The 15,652-nt window shown below is 50.2% G+C and overlaps 1 protein-coding gene across 1 annotated transcript; it reads left to right on the plus strand.

Moving 5' to 3' along the window:
* Nucleotides 1-852: 852 nt before the first annotated feature.
* On the plus strand, nt 853-12,656 carry STC2 (stanniocalcin 2). The gene is made up of 4 exons (XM_035559737.2): nt 853-1,092; nt 3,058-3,200; nt 5,650-5,861; nt 9,169-12,656. Exons 1-4 carry the CDS (start codon nt 924-926, stop codon nt 9,560-9,562), a joined length of 918 nt encoding a protein of 305 aa, XP_035415630.1. The 5' UTR covers nt 853-923; the 3' UTR covers nt 9,563-12,656.
* The last annotated feature ends 2,996 nt before the right edge of the window (nt 12,657-15,652 follow it).

Here is a 15,652-nt window from a genome sequence, read left to right on the forward strand (position 1 = left end):
TGCTCGAGATTTCCCTTCTCCCCCAGCCCCGGCTCGCAGGGAGCCAGCAGCTCGGGGAGGCCGAGGGGATGCAGCAGGGGGAGGCTGCAGGGGAGATGTCCCCCCCCATGTGCGGGGTGCTGGAGACATTGGGGGGCCAGGACAGGCGGCACCCCGTAGGTGCTCCCCCCGGCCTCCCCCCAGGTGCCAAATTTATCCCAGTTCCCCGCAGAGCTCGCAGGGTACAAAAATCCCAGGAAAAAAGGGAGGAGAGGATTTCCAAGAAACTCCGTGCAATAGCCGCTTTGGAGAAGGAATTCATTTATTTTTTTTCTCTTTTTTTTTTTTTTTTTAAAGTCTTACAACTGAGGCCTCCAGCGCCGCAGGACGGCCGGCTCCGGCCCCTCGGCGCCAACAAACCGAAGTCACCCCCCCCTCCGGGTCCCCAAACCCTTTTTGTCACCTTCCCCCTCATAAAAAGAACCCAAATCCCCCAAAACCACCCCTCAACGCCACCACCCCCCGCGGGGGGGGGGGGGGGGGGGCACCTTGGCGGCCCCTTCCCAGCAGCGGGAGGGGACCGGGGGGGGGACCGGGGGGGACCGGACGGAGGCGGGGGGGGACCGGGGTGGGGGGGGGCGGGAGGCTGCAACCTGCCGCCGGGCCGGGGCCGGCCCCCCGGCGGGCGGGCGGAGCGCTCGGCGGCTGCCATTGGCCGCGGCGCGGAGCGACACCTGCTCGGCTCCCTCATGCGAGCGCCAGCGGGGCTCGGCGGGGATATTTGAGGCACCCTCGGGCTCCCCCGCCGCCGCCACTCCGCGCTCGCCGCCGCGCCGGGCACATGCGGGGCGCGGGGCCGCGGCGGGCAGCGCGCTGGGGCCGGGAGGAGGAGGAGGCGGCGAGGAGGTGGAGGAGGAGGAGGGCGGCGGCGGCAAGGCGCCACCATGTGCGAGGGGTTCCGCGGGCACCTCCCGGCCCTGCTGCTGCTGCTGCTGGTGGTGGTGCTGGTGCTGCCCATCCCCGCGGCGGCCGGTGCTGAGGCCACGCACCCTCCGGAGGGGCCGCCCGACAGGACCCCGCCGCAGAAGGGGCGGCTGTCCCTGCAGAACACAGGTACCTGTGTTGGGGGGGGGGGGGGGGGGTGTCAGGCAGGCAGCTCCTGGGTGAAAGCACGGAGGGGAAGGAAGGGGAAAAGCCCGGTGCTGGTAGCCCGCAGCCGGCTCTGCCCCGCGCACGTGGCCCCCGGGCCCGGCACGAAGCAGGCAGGGGACGAGGAGAAAGTTTGGGGGGCAGAGGGAGGCTGGGGGGGAGGGGGGGGTTGCCCGCTGCTCCGCTCCGCACGGAGCCGGGCGGTGATGCGGGGGGCTCGGGGGGGTCCCTCTCTGTCCTCCTCTCCCTCCCCCGGGTGTAGCTGCCTAGAAAGAGAGAGCCGAGGCGTGCACTTTGCTGGATCGCTTCCCAACCGTGCACGGAGAGCGCGGGATCCAGGCGCTTCCCTTCCCCCCCTTCCCTCCTTCTCCCCCCCCCCCCCCCCCCAACCCCCTTTTATTATTTTTTTTCTCCCTTTTAACACTCTCGCTGCTGCGCGACGTGTTTAAACACACACGAGCAGGAATGCACGAATGCCCATTAGGGACTGCCACATGTGAATCACGGCACTGTGCAGTTCTCAGCACGCTGGAGCCAGGACATGTGATCCCGGCGAGGGTTTGCATCCGGATGCCAACACAAGCACTACAGCTGAGCTCCCGGCCCCAAAAAAAGCCCGGCTCCGCGCTTCTGCAGCGCTCCACAAAGAGCTCCATTTTTCCCCCCCCCCCACACCGGTGCCCGCGGCTTTGCGCAGCTCCCCGCCTGTGCCCGACACAACGCCGGAGCGGCCCCAGCACCGGGGACAGAACCCCCCCGGACCACCCGCCCCCCAGATGCACTCCGGGGCAGGTAGGAAGGAGAAGGGGTGGCGGAGAGAGCCGCTGCCCCCCTGGGGGGGGGGGGGGGTCACACGAGCCCTGTCGGACTCAGCCTGTACATCCCGGCTCTGCTCCCCTCTGCCTTGCAGCGGGCTGAAATGGGACCCAAAGTTGCTGCAAAGACTTGCAAAATGGACCGCCTGGCAAAGGGGGGGGGCCGGGGGGGCTGAAACGCGCTGCGGTCCGCAGGGGGATTAGGCTGGCTCCCAAGAGCGAGCTTTAATTAAAAGTACCACTAGGGCACGGAGCACAGGCGTTCTTAGCATCCTCAGTCCTGGCCTAAAAGCTGCCCCTGTTTAACTTTATCCCCGGGCTCTTTCAGCAACTACCTTCCCTCTGGCAGCGCTACGACATCCTTTTTTTTTTTTTTTTAAAGGCCCAGAAGCCGTCTTATTAAGAGTTAGAACTTGGGAAGGAGGGGCTGTACGTAGGTATTAGACAGCATTTTTTTAACAGCATTACATAACATCTGTTCGGGCAGAATAAACACGTATGCTAGGTCCAGTGGATCTGTTCTATGTGCCGTATATAAAAATATGCATTTCCAATTGATTTCTGCATAGGTGAGGACAGAGTCTCAGCTTTATGCAACAATCGGTGCAAAGGACTTTGTTTATCAGTGGGAGTTTTGCCATAAACTTCCTCAACATCGGGACAGGGGACGCCTGGTAGCCTGCAAAGAGCATTGTGCTGTATCACCAGAAACGACCAATTCTAGCTGGCTGGGACCAGCTTCTCATGGTCTTCTCGTTTTGGCACTTGAATTTGATGGGGTCTTCTTACAAGTCAGACAGCAAAAATCATGCCTGTCCTCTGCTCCTGAGGAATGTGAAAGCATTAGACAGTTCTCAAGTGAAAGAGCTTGACGTAAGCGTAGTGGATTTGGCATTTGCTTCTTGGATATCACTTTCATAGCATAATACACCCAAGTTTTGGCCTAATTTCTGCAGAAAGTGGGCATGCTGTGGGTACAATAACTGTTGTCACATGTGTTTTTTCTTTTGAACTGATGATGTTAGCAAAATGTCTCTTTCCCTTCCCCCCTACCCACCACCAGCAGCTTCTATGAACAGTTCTTCAAATTAACTGCAATCAATGCTCATTTTAGCTGAAATCCAGCACTGCCTGGTTAATGCTGGCGATGTGGGATGCGGAGTGTTTGAATGCTTTGAAAACAATTCTTGCGAGATCCGAGGCTTACATGAGATCTGCATGACTTTCCTGCACAACGCTGGAAAATTTGATGCCCAGGTAACACAATGAAACTTAGGATGTGTTTGTCCTCTTTAGCACATCTGAGGAAAAAGTTACCACTAAGGAGCAAATCTGCTTTTGCATGTGACCAGCTTCAATAGAAATTATTCTGTTGAAGCAGAGGGTCCAGAATCAAGACCCGAGGCAGCAGCAGTGTGTAAGCTGCCCCAGGAGAGAGGTTGTCCCTAGCTGCAGCTCCACGTGGGGACTTGTTCCTGCTGTACCCAGGACAACAATCAGTAATGTAGATGAGCACGGTTGTCAGAAACATTAAATGGCTGAAGCTTCTACATCATGTTTGTTCAAAGCTGATTCTGAAATGCACCTGGGGCTCCCAAGTTCATGTAGATGTATCAGAAGATGTTTCCCACTGTGTGCTTATTAAAGCTTGGTTCTCGAGACTTGCACACAACCAGTACAGGCAACCTCCAAAAGCTGCTGCGTTCATATAAGCCTTTAGTTCGAGCACTGACATTAAAATACATGACTTCGATGGTATGCAGTATTAAGTTTGTCTCCTTCATTTTCTCCCCAGACCATTTACGCATCATTGAGACATCCTGTTATTATGTCTTGTAAACCTACTCTCCCATTTCAGTGTGGAGGGAAGAGAACATTACGCCGGGCCAGCGGCATTTGGCTTGACCATGCAGTTTACAGAATAACTTGACTAAAAGCACCAGCTACATGGCACTGCTGGAAGCGTGGTGTAAAGTAGAGCTGTCTCCAGGGCTCCATCCCTTTTGTGAGGGATGGTGGGACCACCCAGCAGGAAACACTTGAAGTGCTGGAGTTTTAGGCTTAAATTCTCAAGGATATACAAAGGGTCTGGTTAGCTATTAAAACTGGAATTGTTTCTCCTAAAGTCTGTGGGTATCTGAAAACCTTTGACATCGTTTCCAAGTGGCTTCCAGCAAACACTTATTTTTGCATAGCTCTGTCAGTGAGCAAAGCTGATAGAAGCAGCGAGCCCTGTTGGGAGGAAGGTGTGCCTGAGTGCAGCCACTGATGCCTGTTCCATGCGATCCCCAGGTACTGCAGTCAGATCCAGCCCGTTTCCCATCCAGGCTGTCTCCTTTGCAGTGCACAAGCACCAAACCCCTGGAGCTTTAATTTGGAGGTGACTTGAGCCTCTGCTGTGACGTGGTTTTTCAGGGCTTATCTCTGTATTACCTACACTTGTTTTAGGGTACATTAAACAACAAGACTAGCACTGGCCATTTTCTGCTTTCTGCTCTCCTCCCTCTCTGAAATCTGATAAATGATGTGAGGTTTGGTTTGTATAAGGATTTTCTCTTTATCCTGATTTTCCCACTGTGCTCTGCATGTTCAGTGTTAAAGAGAAGGGCAGGTAGGGTACAGGTACAGGGAATAGAAGGGGATGATACCTGAAATAGCTCTTTGATTAGGGAGAAGTGTTTCTGGGTTGAAACAATTTAGGGACAAAATCTGCTCACGGGTCTGGGTGAATCTTAGTCCATGTCTGTGGAGCTGTGCCCGTGTGTTCTGGATAAAGGACAACAGGAATTTGGTCTTCTGGAAGCATTTGTGTAAAAGAATCGGAAACAATGAAGAGATGGATGCAGTGCAGCACCTATTGCTCAGCAAAGTAAAGAAAGGCTGCGCAGAGCTGCCAGGCTGTGACGCGTGCACTGTGTATGGCTGGCTATGGGGTCAGATAGCAAAGAGGGAGAAGGTAGGGATGATTTTTGATACCCTCTAAGCAGCTGAATGAGGGAATTGCAAATGATCTTTAAAGAGATACTGCTAAAGCAACTTTCTTGCAATGTACATTTTAGTTTCTTGGGTTTATTTTTTTTATTTCACTGAGAATTTCTTGCAACAAACGGGCATCAAGACACTGTAGAACTATTATTAGTGCTGATTTGGGTCCCTTTCTGCCTGAGGAAGTGGTAGTAGCGAAAAACTGATAGCTGGGAAATGGTGCATACATGTATGTATGCTCTGTAAGGAGTATACAAACTGATTTAAAAATGGGGGAAAAAAAACTAAAGCAAAGGAATGGGTATGTGCTTGTGGTCCTGGAGACCCTAGCCATGGCAGGATGCCCTTCTCCTTTGTGGGAACCTGCTATGCTACCACCCCAGAGGCGAAGCAAGCCAGTAACTCAAGCACTGCATTATTTCAAGGTGCTTACTTTTTCCCTTTTTTCCTCTTGGGCAGTCTGTTGTTGGGGCAGAGGAAACCCCAAAATATCTGAGGAAGCCCTGTGTGTTCAGCTCCAGTGGAATAGCAAGGCAGCGCAACCTGGCGTGATCTTTAAGGGCAGAGAAAGAGAAGAGGGGAGAAGAAGCCATTAAGTGATCTCCCCTGCAATCTAATAACCCTTGACGTTGTCCTGCAGAGGAGCAGCTAGCTGGACATAAATCAGCTGCTGTGCTTAATGGACAAAAATACAGACCTCCTCCGTTTCTTTTCTTCTCAGGGAAAATCCTTCATTAAAGATGCTCTGAAGTGTAAGGCTCATGCCTTGAGGCATAAATTCAGCTGCATCAGCCGTAAGTGCCCAGCCATTAAAGAGATGGTGTTCCAGTTACAGCGGGAGTGCTACCTGAAGCATGACCTCTGCTCCGCTGCCAAGGAGAACGTCCAGGTCATTGTGGAGATGATTCACTTCAAAGACCTGCTGCAGCATGAGTAAGTGCCTCCGTGCTAGTGCAGTCAGAGGCGTGGGAGCTCCTTCCAGGAGCATGATGGTGCCAATGGGCTGTGCATCTGCCCAAAAGCTGTTTCACCTCCTTCTGGCCTTAAGCACGGCTTCTTTTCCCAGGTACAAGACCAAGGTAATGCTTTCTTTGCAGGGGCCCTGGAAGATGAGCTCCCTTGAAAAGGGCTAGATGTGGCTGTGGAAGGAAATGAAGTGGGTTGGACTTGGATCTGGCTGTCCTTTTGGTCCTTAGGCAAATACAGCATTAGCTTCTGATCTTCTAAGAGGCATCTCACAAAGCCTTTGTGCTTTCTGTAGTCAAAGGCACTGTTCGTGACCCATTTGTTACAAGTGACAGCTAGAGGAGAAGGGGGAAGATGGTCTTTGCAGAGTTGTCAACAGGATAATTTCTTTTGTAAATACATACTTTCAAATGTCTTCTAGTTAATTGTTCTTGAAGGAGCTGCAGTCCCCCAGGTAATCTCCCATTCATCTTATTCCTTATTAATCTCAGATGCTTTTTAATAAAACATGGAGGTGTACAAAATGAAGGCACAAGTCAGATTTTGAGCAGCTCATCCCTCTGCCTGGGAACACAGCCGCCCTCCAAGGAATGGCAGGCATGAGTCCTAGCAGGAATTGATCAAAGCTGCTCCATGACAGCAACAAGCCAGGCACAAGCTGTTTGTACCAACTCTTTGTGCACAGATGCAAAAATCAGAGCCTGTTTTTCTTGCAGCTGAACATCCCACTCCCGAACAAGGAGGCTGAGCCACAGCCTGGCAGCAGGCTTACCTTAGAGCATCTTCCTACCATGCCACTATGCTTTTTTTTTTTTTTTATCCCCAGTGGATATTAGCACAGAAACCCCAAATCCCAGCGATTGTGACGTTAATTTTTCACCAAATTATTTATTTTTGACTTCTAGCCTTGAATTTTCATTGGTCTCCAGAGGAGCTGGGCCCTGATTCCCTTACTTTATGTTGAAAACCACCTCTGAGAGCCAAAAGCTGTAGAAACAGGAGTTAGGTTTTCCTTATTTTGCAAACAAGCTAAAACAGGAATGCGCAGAGGCAACTGCTTCTTTCTGGGGAGCTTAAATGGGGGGTCTCAGTTTGAAGGCACAGCTCATTTAGCTGAGCACCAACATTTTACATGATCTCATTTAGAGCTGCTTAAACTTCAGCATCTTGTGGAGTTGGAGCTAAGCTCTCCTATGTGGGACTCCCCGAATAGAAGCAAGCCAGCCTCCTCCCCTCCTCTAAATTTAGAGGCCATTTCTGAAATTCTTGAACTAAGTAACTTGTTCGAGATCAATAGGTGAGTGTGGCAGAGCTGGAAATAAAATCACGTCTGCTGACTTGCAGCCTTGTGCTCAGTTCAGGTACTATGGTCAGGCCAGCTGAAATGCAGAAAGTAAAACAGTGAAGGAGAAATGGGCCAGTATTAATCCGCAGGGCTCTGGCAGACTTCGAATACCTGAAATATTTGGCAGCTGAGCCACTTTTTAGTCATACCAGCAACCTTTTTCTTCCAAAGATTTTTTGCACAGATTATGCCCAGTTTTAACGACTGATCTCTTTTTTTTTATCCTTCCCCTTTACTTCATATGCATTGTGCTCAATTCTCTGCCATCTTCTATTTTATGATTAAGACAAAAACCTAAGAGCTTAGAAGCCAGTGGCAGCTTTCAGACTTGTTCTCTGGTTTATTCTTCTGGCTGTTTTCTTGTGATGCGCATTAAGGAGCACGATCAGGGCAGTGAAGCCTCCTCCTGAGGAGTCAGCTGCTGTGGGGGTGTGGGTCAGACCCATTTGTCATGGTGGAAGTGGTGACAGGCCCTGGCAGATCCTTCCCTGTTGCATTCCAAATAGCTTTTTTTTTTTTTTAATGACAGAAACAATCCAAACATGGGAAATATTTTCAGATAGGGGAATAGGTGGCTCTCCAAGATTAGTCATTCAAAATGAGGTTAAGCAGTTGGGCAGAGCAAAATCAGGGTAGTATCTGCTCACGGTCTGTTGGTTCTCCTCATCTCCTCAACTCAGTTCTTGGGAAGAGATTGTTAGACAGGGCTCGTCCACAGTCACAGAGCTAGGGGATGGTGGAAGGTGCACCACCACCACCCCATGCATGCAACCACAACTGCCATTACCGCAGAACCCAGGCTTGCCAGCCCCTGGGCAGGTCTTGACTTGCAGTTTGCATGGGTCCTACCATCCAAGTCTTAAGCATGTCCTTCTGAGCCTGCCTGCACCTCCTGCTAACAGCTGAGCACTTGTGTCAATAGACAACATCAATATTGACCCACAAAACCTGCGACCACAGCTATTTTAAAATTGCTGTCCTCCGTGCCCATGACAGAGGAAGCGAGCTGTGCTCAGAGGCCGTGTTGTGCTGCGGGGCTGCAGGCGGCTCTCGGCGCTGGGTGGGAAGCAGGAGCAGCATTTGGCCTTGGCTTGTTTGGAGTCCTTGTTCTGCTGGGACAAGGCATATACTGAAGGCTGTACTTAACTCTGTAAGGAAATGAAGAGAACGGTTGGTGCCACCTGAGTGGAATTCCATGTGTCTTAGCTGCAGTTGGATCGTGGGCCCAGATAGGATCTTGCTTGTGGCAGAGGTCAACACCTGCTGCTCCAGGGAGAGCTGAAGGTGGTGAGAAAAGCCAGAGGACCTCATACAGAACAGTGTCTTTTGTTCTTCCCAGAGCAGAGGAAATGCCTGCCTCCTGCAGGCTGGTTACCAGTGTATGTCCATATCAGGTGTTCACCTGGAGATAGCAAGCTGCTTTATCAAGCTGATGGCTCCAGAGCTGGCTTCCTTTGTCGTGTCTCCTGACTAATAAAGACAAAGGAGCATGGAAAGAGATAGCGAGAGAAGATGTGAGACAGCACTTGTTCCATTTGACAGCCCCATTTGCCAAGCGTGTAGACCTCCTGTCTTCCTCTGGTGGAAATTACAGTTCTCCCAGAGCATCTCCACTGGGTGAACAATCAAGGCAGCCCCTGCACTTGAGTGACTCAGCTCCACAGGATGCTATCGTGTGCATTTCTTACTCTGATATGGCCAATTAGAGTATAACACATCGCATAGTCAACATATGGTGCAGAACTGGCCCCCAAGGTAGTAGATGTCTGACCCCCTGGTGGCCAAGTAAGCAGGTAGCAGGGGACAAACGCTACTGAACAGCGCTGTAGGCAAGGGGAGAGTAAGGCAGAGAGGCTGTTACCCTGGCTGACTGGTAGATAACCCTAATATATTTTTTGACTTGCCTCTCACTGTTTTCTTTCCCTCCAGGCCGTATGTTGACCTAGTGAATATCCTGCTCACCTGTGGCGAGGAGGTGAAAAAGGCAATAACAAGAAGCGTCCAGGCCCAATGCGAACAGAACTGGGGGAGTCTCTGCTCCATCCTGAGCTTCTGCACCTCAGCTGTGCACGGTGACGCCATCCTGAGTCCCGAGAAGAAGCTGGTTGAAGCTGGCAAAGCCACTGCTGGCCGTGGGGACATCCTGGCCCACTCCGAGTCTGACGCCAGGGAGAGCTCGCGAGCGTCCAAGGGAGAGAGAGGTACCAAGGGCCACCTGAACGCCCATGCACGGGTGAAAGCTGGGGCCCACGGTCCCAAAGGGGCACATGGGATCATGGACCGGGCAGATGAACTGTCCGACTTCTCGGACATCCGGAGGTGAAAAAAGGCACCAAGCCCCCCGTTACCCCCACCCTCCCCCTCCGCTGGAAGCTTCCTCCGTTGAGTCCATTTTCCCGTCTATGGACATTCCAAAGCATTTCCCATTCAGAGGTCAAGCACAGGGCATTGCAAGATACATGGACCTCAGCACCAGTGTATATAGTAGCAAAGGGAGAGCAGTGGCAATGGGTTATTGATCCAGCAAACTCGACACTTGAGCAGCTGCTAAATGTGGCAAAATGTCTCCGACTAAATTCTTTTCCCCTCTGTTTATTAATGAAACGGACATTGGCTGAAATTTAGGGTCTTGTTCTGGGGTCATTGGGTTGTTTTGGGGGCTTGTTTGTTTACCTTGGTTCCTCAGCTGGGGAGAAGGTTACAAGGGCTCTGGCAGATTGCATGCGGCCGCTTGTGGCTTAGCACCTCTGAAGGTTTAGGGTGCAGTCTTACAACAGATGGCTGAATTCCAGAGGGATTTGGTTTCTGCCTGTGGCTGACAAGGCAGGGGCTGGAGGCTCTCTGTGACACACTGGAATTAAATAGCTGTCCTGTCTCTCATACAGGGACCATGTAGTCTGGAGCTCCACCGTTGTCTGCTGAGTAACTTCTGAGCCATTGTTCCCATCTGGGCGACACTACCTAGTTCAAGTGCCCCTTAGTTGTTTTTTAACCACTGTGTAACTTAACACTTGCTTATCCAGTCACTTCAGCATATCCAAGGCCTAGGTAATCAGCTTCCAGACCAAGTAGTTTGACACGACTTCCCTACTTACAGAGTGCAGTATGGAGGACCCCCAAGAGTATGTTCCCGAACCTCTAAACCCCCTTGCATATTCTCTTCTTACACCTGTCCACCCAGACACAGCTCCTCCACCCTAATGCACAAGCTTAAAAGGATGGCTGTAGGCTCACACGATGAAGGATCCCATACATACACTAAATTCTTCCACAGGGTTGCATTGGAAGCCCATTAGAAATGTGTCTCTCCTTAGAAGTGACACGGTGTGGTTTGCTGGGATGTGGAGCCCCGCCAGAACCTGCCTGTCAGCTCTGGTTTACCAAAATGCCAAAGATCTGGAGAGGGGGTTGACTTCTTTATTCATTGTTGTGCAGATAATGACCGCCGGTCTCTGCAGAATGAGTTACTCGAGAGAGAGTGCCAAGAATTGATTGTCTCTAAGTAGTTTAAAGTGTGAATGAGGTGTTGGGATGCATCTCTCCTACCCCCTATGCAATTGTAATTCTCAGGTTGCAGCCGCGCAATCCTATATCCCCAGATATGGTACTGGAAATGGAGGTGACAGCACCCACGGGGACAGAAGGGTGAGCTCTTCAGCTTCCTCTGGAGAAAAAGTGAGTTTTCTTAGAAAGTGGGAATCACACCAAAGATCTGAGCCTTCTTATTTAGAAAGTTTGGGAGGAAAGCTGTGGGGGCAGGAAGGCAGTTCAGCAGAGACAGAACGTACCCGGTGAACTAACGTACGTCTTGTCGCATGGTGGGAAGGAGCTGCACAAACAGTAGAGGCTGTTGGAATTTGGCTACGATTTCCAACTCAGATTTTAGCTACTGCTGAGTGAGCACAGCTCCTAATAGCTATATTCAGGGTTTAATGCACGTATCCACGCGCAGAATTTCTAGGCGTTACTTTTAATAGAAGTCACGTAGGAAGCAAGAGAGAACCGCTAAGTTGAAGAGGTGTGGCTCCCTGTGATCACCGGGTCATTGTTTAAGGAAATGACCTTGATCCTTCCTGATTTTAGCTAAGTTCTGTGATGTTTTCATTCAACTTAGTTGGGAAGATGTGGGATCAGGCCAAATACCGTAGCTACAAAGGCCAGCGTGACCCAAGGAGCAGAGCCCAGGCTGACCTGCTGAGCTGCAGCAGGGCTGTCCCCTGGAGGGTGTCCCCGGGATGTCACGGAGGGGCTTGCCAAGGCTAGCTCGTGCTAGCTCTGACAGCCAGCACCTCTGCTCCAAAAACCAAGTGGCTGCTGGTGGTACCATAAGGAAGTCTCCAGTGTGCCTCCCGGAGTTTCCTGTGAGCATCCTCTCCCCCGTGGTGGCATATGTCACCATAAAGAACAAGCTCAAACCAAAAAGACAATCCAAGCATTTCAGCAAAAAACAAAACAAAAAAACCACAAACGCGAAATGAAACGACTTGCTACCAACGTAATGTTTGTGCATCGAGCTGAAATAAGATCCCTCTCTCATTAGAGGTCCGATGCATCTATGGGAACCAAACATATAGACAGGTATATCCTTGAATGTCTCAGTCAACATATCACCTCAGCATGCGTACAGTTTTATTTGTATTCATTTGTTTCGAGGGGGGAAAATTGTATATTCCCCTTGTCTAGTCAATGACAATTTCTTTTGGGTGGGTGGGCAAGCTGTGGGTGGGAGGGATTTTTTTTTATAAGGCATAACTTTTTTTTTCCTCTGTGTGTGAAGATTTTATGTGTTCATCTACTGATTCCACATATGCTATTATTGTAAATATTTAACATTTCTATTTATTATAGTGTCTCCATTTAAAAAAAAAACACTGCTGGCTATGATAATTTAAACATACGTCATGACCTGTGTTGTATATATTCATGCCACTAGTATGTTTTTTATGTTTAAAGCTGCGTAAATATAGTTTTATACAGTTCCATAATGTTATTGACAGCATAAATCATTTATTTATTGTTAAACCTTCTTTCATGTCTAACAAATAGGGTGCGTTTTACCTGAGAGTATTTTATTGTGACATCTACATAGCCTTAATTCTTTATAAAGTTAAAAAAAAAAAAAAAAAGAAAAAAAATGTCCATTTAGATACTGTATGATGCTTTAATTAACATTCCTTATGAACTTGCTGTTCATGAAGGAGGTTTAGCTTCAAAGCCAAGGTATGAATGTTTCCTTTACGCTTTGCATCTGGAATGAGCCTTGTTCTGGAATGAAAATACTGGGAGAAGCAAAATGCTTACTGGAAGAAGATACCAATAAACCCTGGAAAATGCTGTCCTAACTTAAAGTGCTGAACTAAAAGGAAAAAAAAAAAAAGACAAACTGTCCTTAATTCCAAATCTCTGGGAGAAAAACATACTAGTTTTATCTCATGTAGAATTTGCAGCCAAATAAGCTTGTTTAAAAAAAAAAAAGCATATGGCTTTAGACAAAGCTCTGTACCTTTCACACTATTATTTTCCTTAAACACTAATAAATGTTTTGAATAAGTCTGTGGCTGGGTTTTGTTTAAGCTGGAATTTCAACCGCTGTGATAAGGGGTAAGAAAAGCTCTTTGAAGCCAGGCCAGGCTCCCAGTAGCTACCAAGGGGGGCAGAGGTGATCTGTCTGGCCGTCCCTGGGCTGGGAGCAGCAGCGCAGTGCCCTGGCTGGAGCAGGACGCGGGGACAGGGCTGTGCCAGCACTGTGGCCACCCATTCCCAGGACGGAGCCAGCCTTTCCTCCCTGTACGTCAGGGGCAGAGACCTTGTCACTGATGGGCTATTCCCCTGGGAGGGAGGCCTTGCTGGCTGCTTAGCTGGGATCTGGCAGCTTGGCTTGGGAGTGGAGAAGGAGATGCAGGGCAAAGTAGACGATAAAAACCACCGGGAGCAGAAGCTCACATCCTTTGCAGGTTCAAGCAAAGCCCCTGTACAGTCTGGGAGGCTTTTTCCCTAGCAGGAGCTGCGGATTGGGTTCACTGCGGTGTGTCAGAGCCATTTCATCTGCTTTAAATTAGCCCCTATTCAGGTTGGGAAGAGAGCGCGGGGATGCAGGTGCTGGTGGGTTTCCTCTTGCCCACCATTTTGGACCTTGGATCGCAAAATCCCCTGAGACGTGGCAGTGGCACTGCCCTGTGTTCAGCCTGGCTGGAGGCACAGCTCAGTGTCCCGAGATGCTGCCAGGGCAGGGAAGGGGACCCACACAATGTCAGCAGCGCCAAGCACAGGGACAGAGCCATGAGCACTGGGTTTCATGAGCACTGGGTTTCAGCCAGACCTGTTAAGAAATACAACTGCAAGGCTTTCTAGATGCTGTAACAACTAAGATTTGTCCTGCATGTATAAAAGACCCTGATAGTTCATAACATAGCAAGAGATCTCCCTTCAACATTTTACCATGAAAACAGAGGGCGTCCATTTGGCATCTCTGCTGCCAGCTCTGAATAATCTATCAGTAAGTATTGGTCAGCAGGGCTGTAACAGGAGGGCAGTATCTGTAATCCTGAGTTCTCTCTGTTACTATCCCAGGAAGGATCAGTATCAAAACTTAAATGCTTATCGGAGTTTCAGCAAAGGAGAAAAGCAAAATTCTAAGACTTGCAAAAATCAAGCTGCAGATACAGCACTTTGTGTTGTCTCCAAAGCCGTTTTCATACAGCGTTGCGGTGTAGGCAGCAAGGGGATGGGAAAATTATGAGAAAGTACCTCAAGAACATAAATAAAGCAGGGATTTTTTTTAAGGCTGCTTGCATGAAAAAGCACATTTTTAACACTCCTTCTGTGGAGTTTAAAAATAACTAATCATGCTGAAGCCTTTGGATGAGATGGGCTTCGCAAGCCTAAATGTGATCTGCAGCAATCGAGGACCTGTAGCGTTTGCACCTAGAGGCAAGGAAATGCTATCTATAACCCTGCCAGAGACTGTCGTCAGGCACCACAGGGAACGCGTATCTTGCCAGTAAAGAAGTGACAGAGTTTGGTGGGGTATGATCTTGGGCCAAACTGGTCGGATTGAGACCATGAACCAGCTTGTGCTGGTGCTGGGCCACTCACCGGCATTAAAGATCCCACTGCATTTTCTGCAGGAGCTGGCCCACCCCTTGGCTGGGATGCCACAAAGGTAAGTGCATTCTGCTCTCTACCATCCTCCCTGCAATTTCAGCCAGAAAAGTAATTTTTCATCTCCTGATGTGTGAAGTGGTGAGACTGCACTCTGCTCAAAGAGCGGCTACACGTTAGTGATGAAGAAGTGACCCTCACCTTCCCTTAGGGCGTCGCATCTTACAAAGGAGTGCAGTAACAGAGTGCTGACATAAAAAGTACAGAGCACAGAGGGAAAAAGAAGCCTCAGCACGGACTGCACAGCAGGGATGCTGCATTGCACAACCCCGAGGAGTGTATAAAACGTTTAATATCAGCATACAGATCTGCTTCACGACTGGAGTGAGTTTAGTTCAATTTGCTCTGAGTCACTTCACAAGTGAAGTAAGAAAAAACAAATCAAGGCCATTCAAATTGCAAAAGCACGTCCATACAAAGGTCTCTTCCAACTGAACAAATCCCACCAAAATTCATCCTTTTGGTCCATTTGGATTTCTCCTCCAACGGGCTCCCTGTCTAGTCTCCCAAAAGAACAAAATTAATTCCAGATACTGGCTTGCTCAAGCATACCAAAACATTTACAAATGTATATATGGCAATTTACAGACGGCGGCCCACGCCGCGAGCTGAGCCGAAGCTGCTGTGAGGGTTTCGGGGCAGCCCTCCCCGGTTCCCAGGCACTGCCCGTGGTTCTGCTCACCGAGCCCACACCCGGGGATGCCCGGAGCGTGGCAGCAGCATCAACACAGCTCCTGCTGCACCTCGCCAGGTGCATTCACTGCAGCCATCCTTCCAGGCGAGGGAATAGTTAATGCTTGCTGGGAAGCCTCTCACCAGTGCATTTTAAAAGCTATTTCCCGACACCTCACCAGAAACACAAATCCCACTCAGTTTTCGCTGCGGTGTTCGTGTTTCCATGCTCTCCCCGCAGACTCGCAGAGGAAAGGCTTCTCTCACACCTGCTAGCGGCAGAAATCGCTGCACGCTCTCCCCAGTGAGAAATCCAGCAGAGCGCGAGCCTTCGAGCAACATGGGCAGCCTGCAGCACCCTGACCCACAAGGGTCACCCGTATTACGGCTGCCCAAAACCCAACGAGAAGGTTACACTGCGAAGAGGTGGCACGGGGGTGCAGCTGGCCTTCCCCAGGGGCTGCAGCACCGCGGACGCCTCGCAGGGTCCCCGCCAGGGCTGCCCCCACGGTTCCAGCACTAATGGGTCCTGGCTCAGGGTCGGGACTGAGCGTAACCATATAATTAGTGAAATCCTAAC

Source organism: Cygnus atratus, chromosome 14, assembly GCF_013377495.2.
Source record: "Cygnus atratus isolate AKBS03 ecotype Queensland, Australia chromosome 14, CAtr_DNAZoo_HiC_assembly, whole genome shotgun sequence".
NCBI classification, from domain to species: Eukaryota; Metazoa; Chordata; class Aves; order Anseriformes; family Anatidae; genus Cygnus; species Cygnus atratus.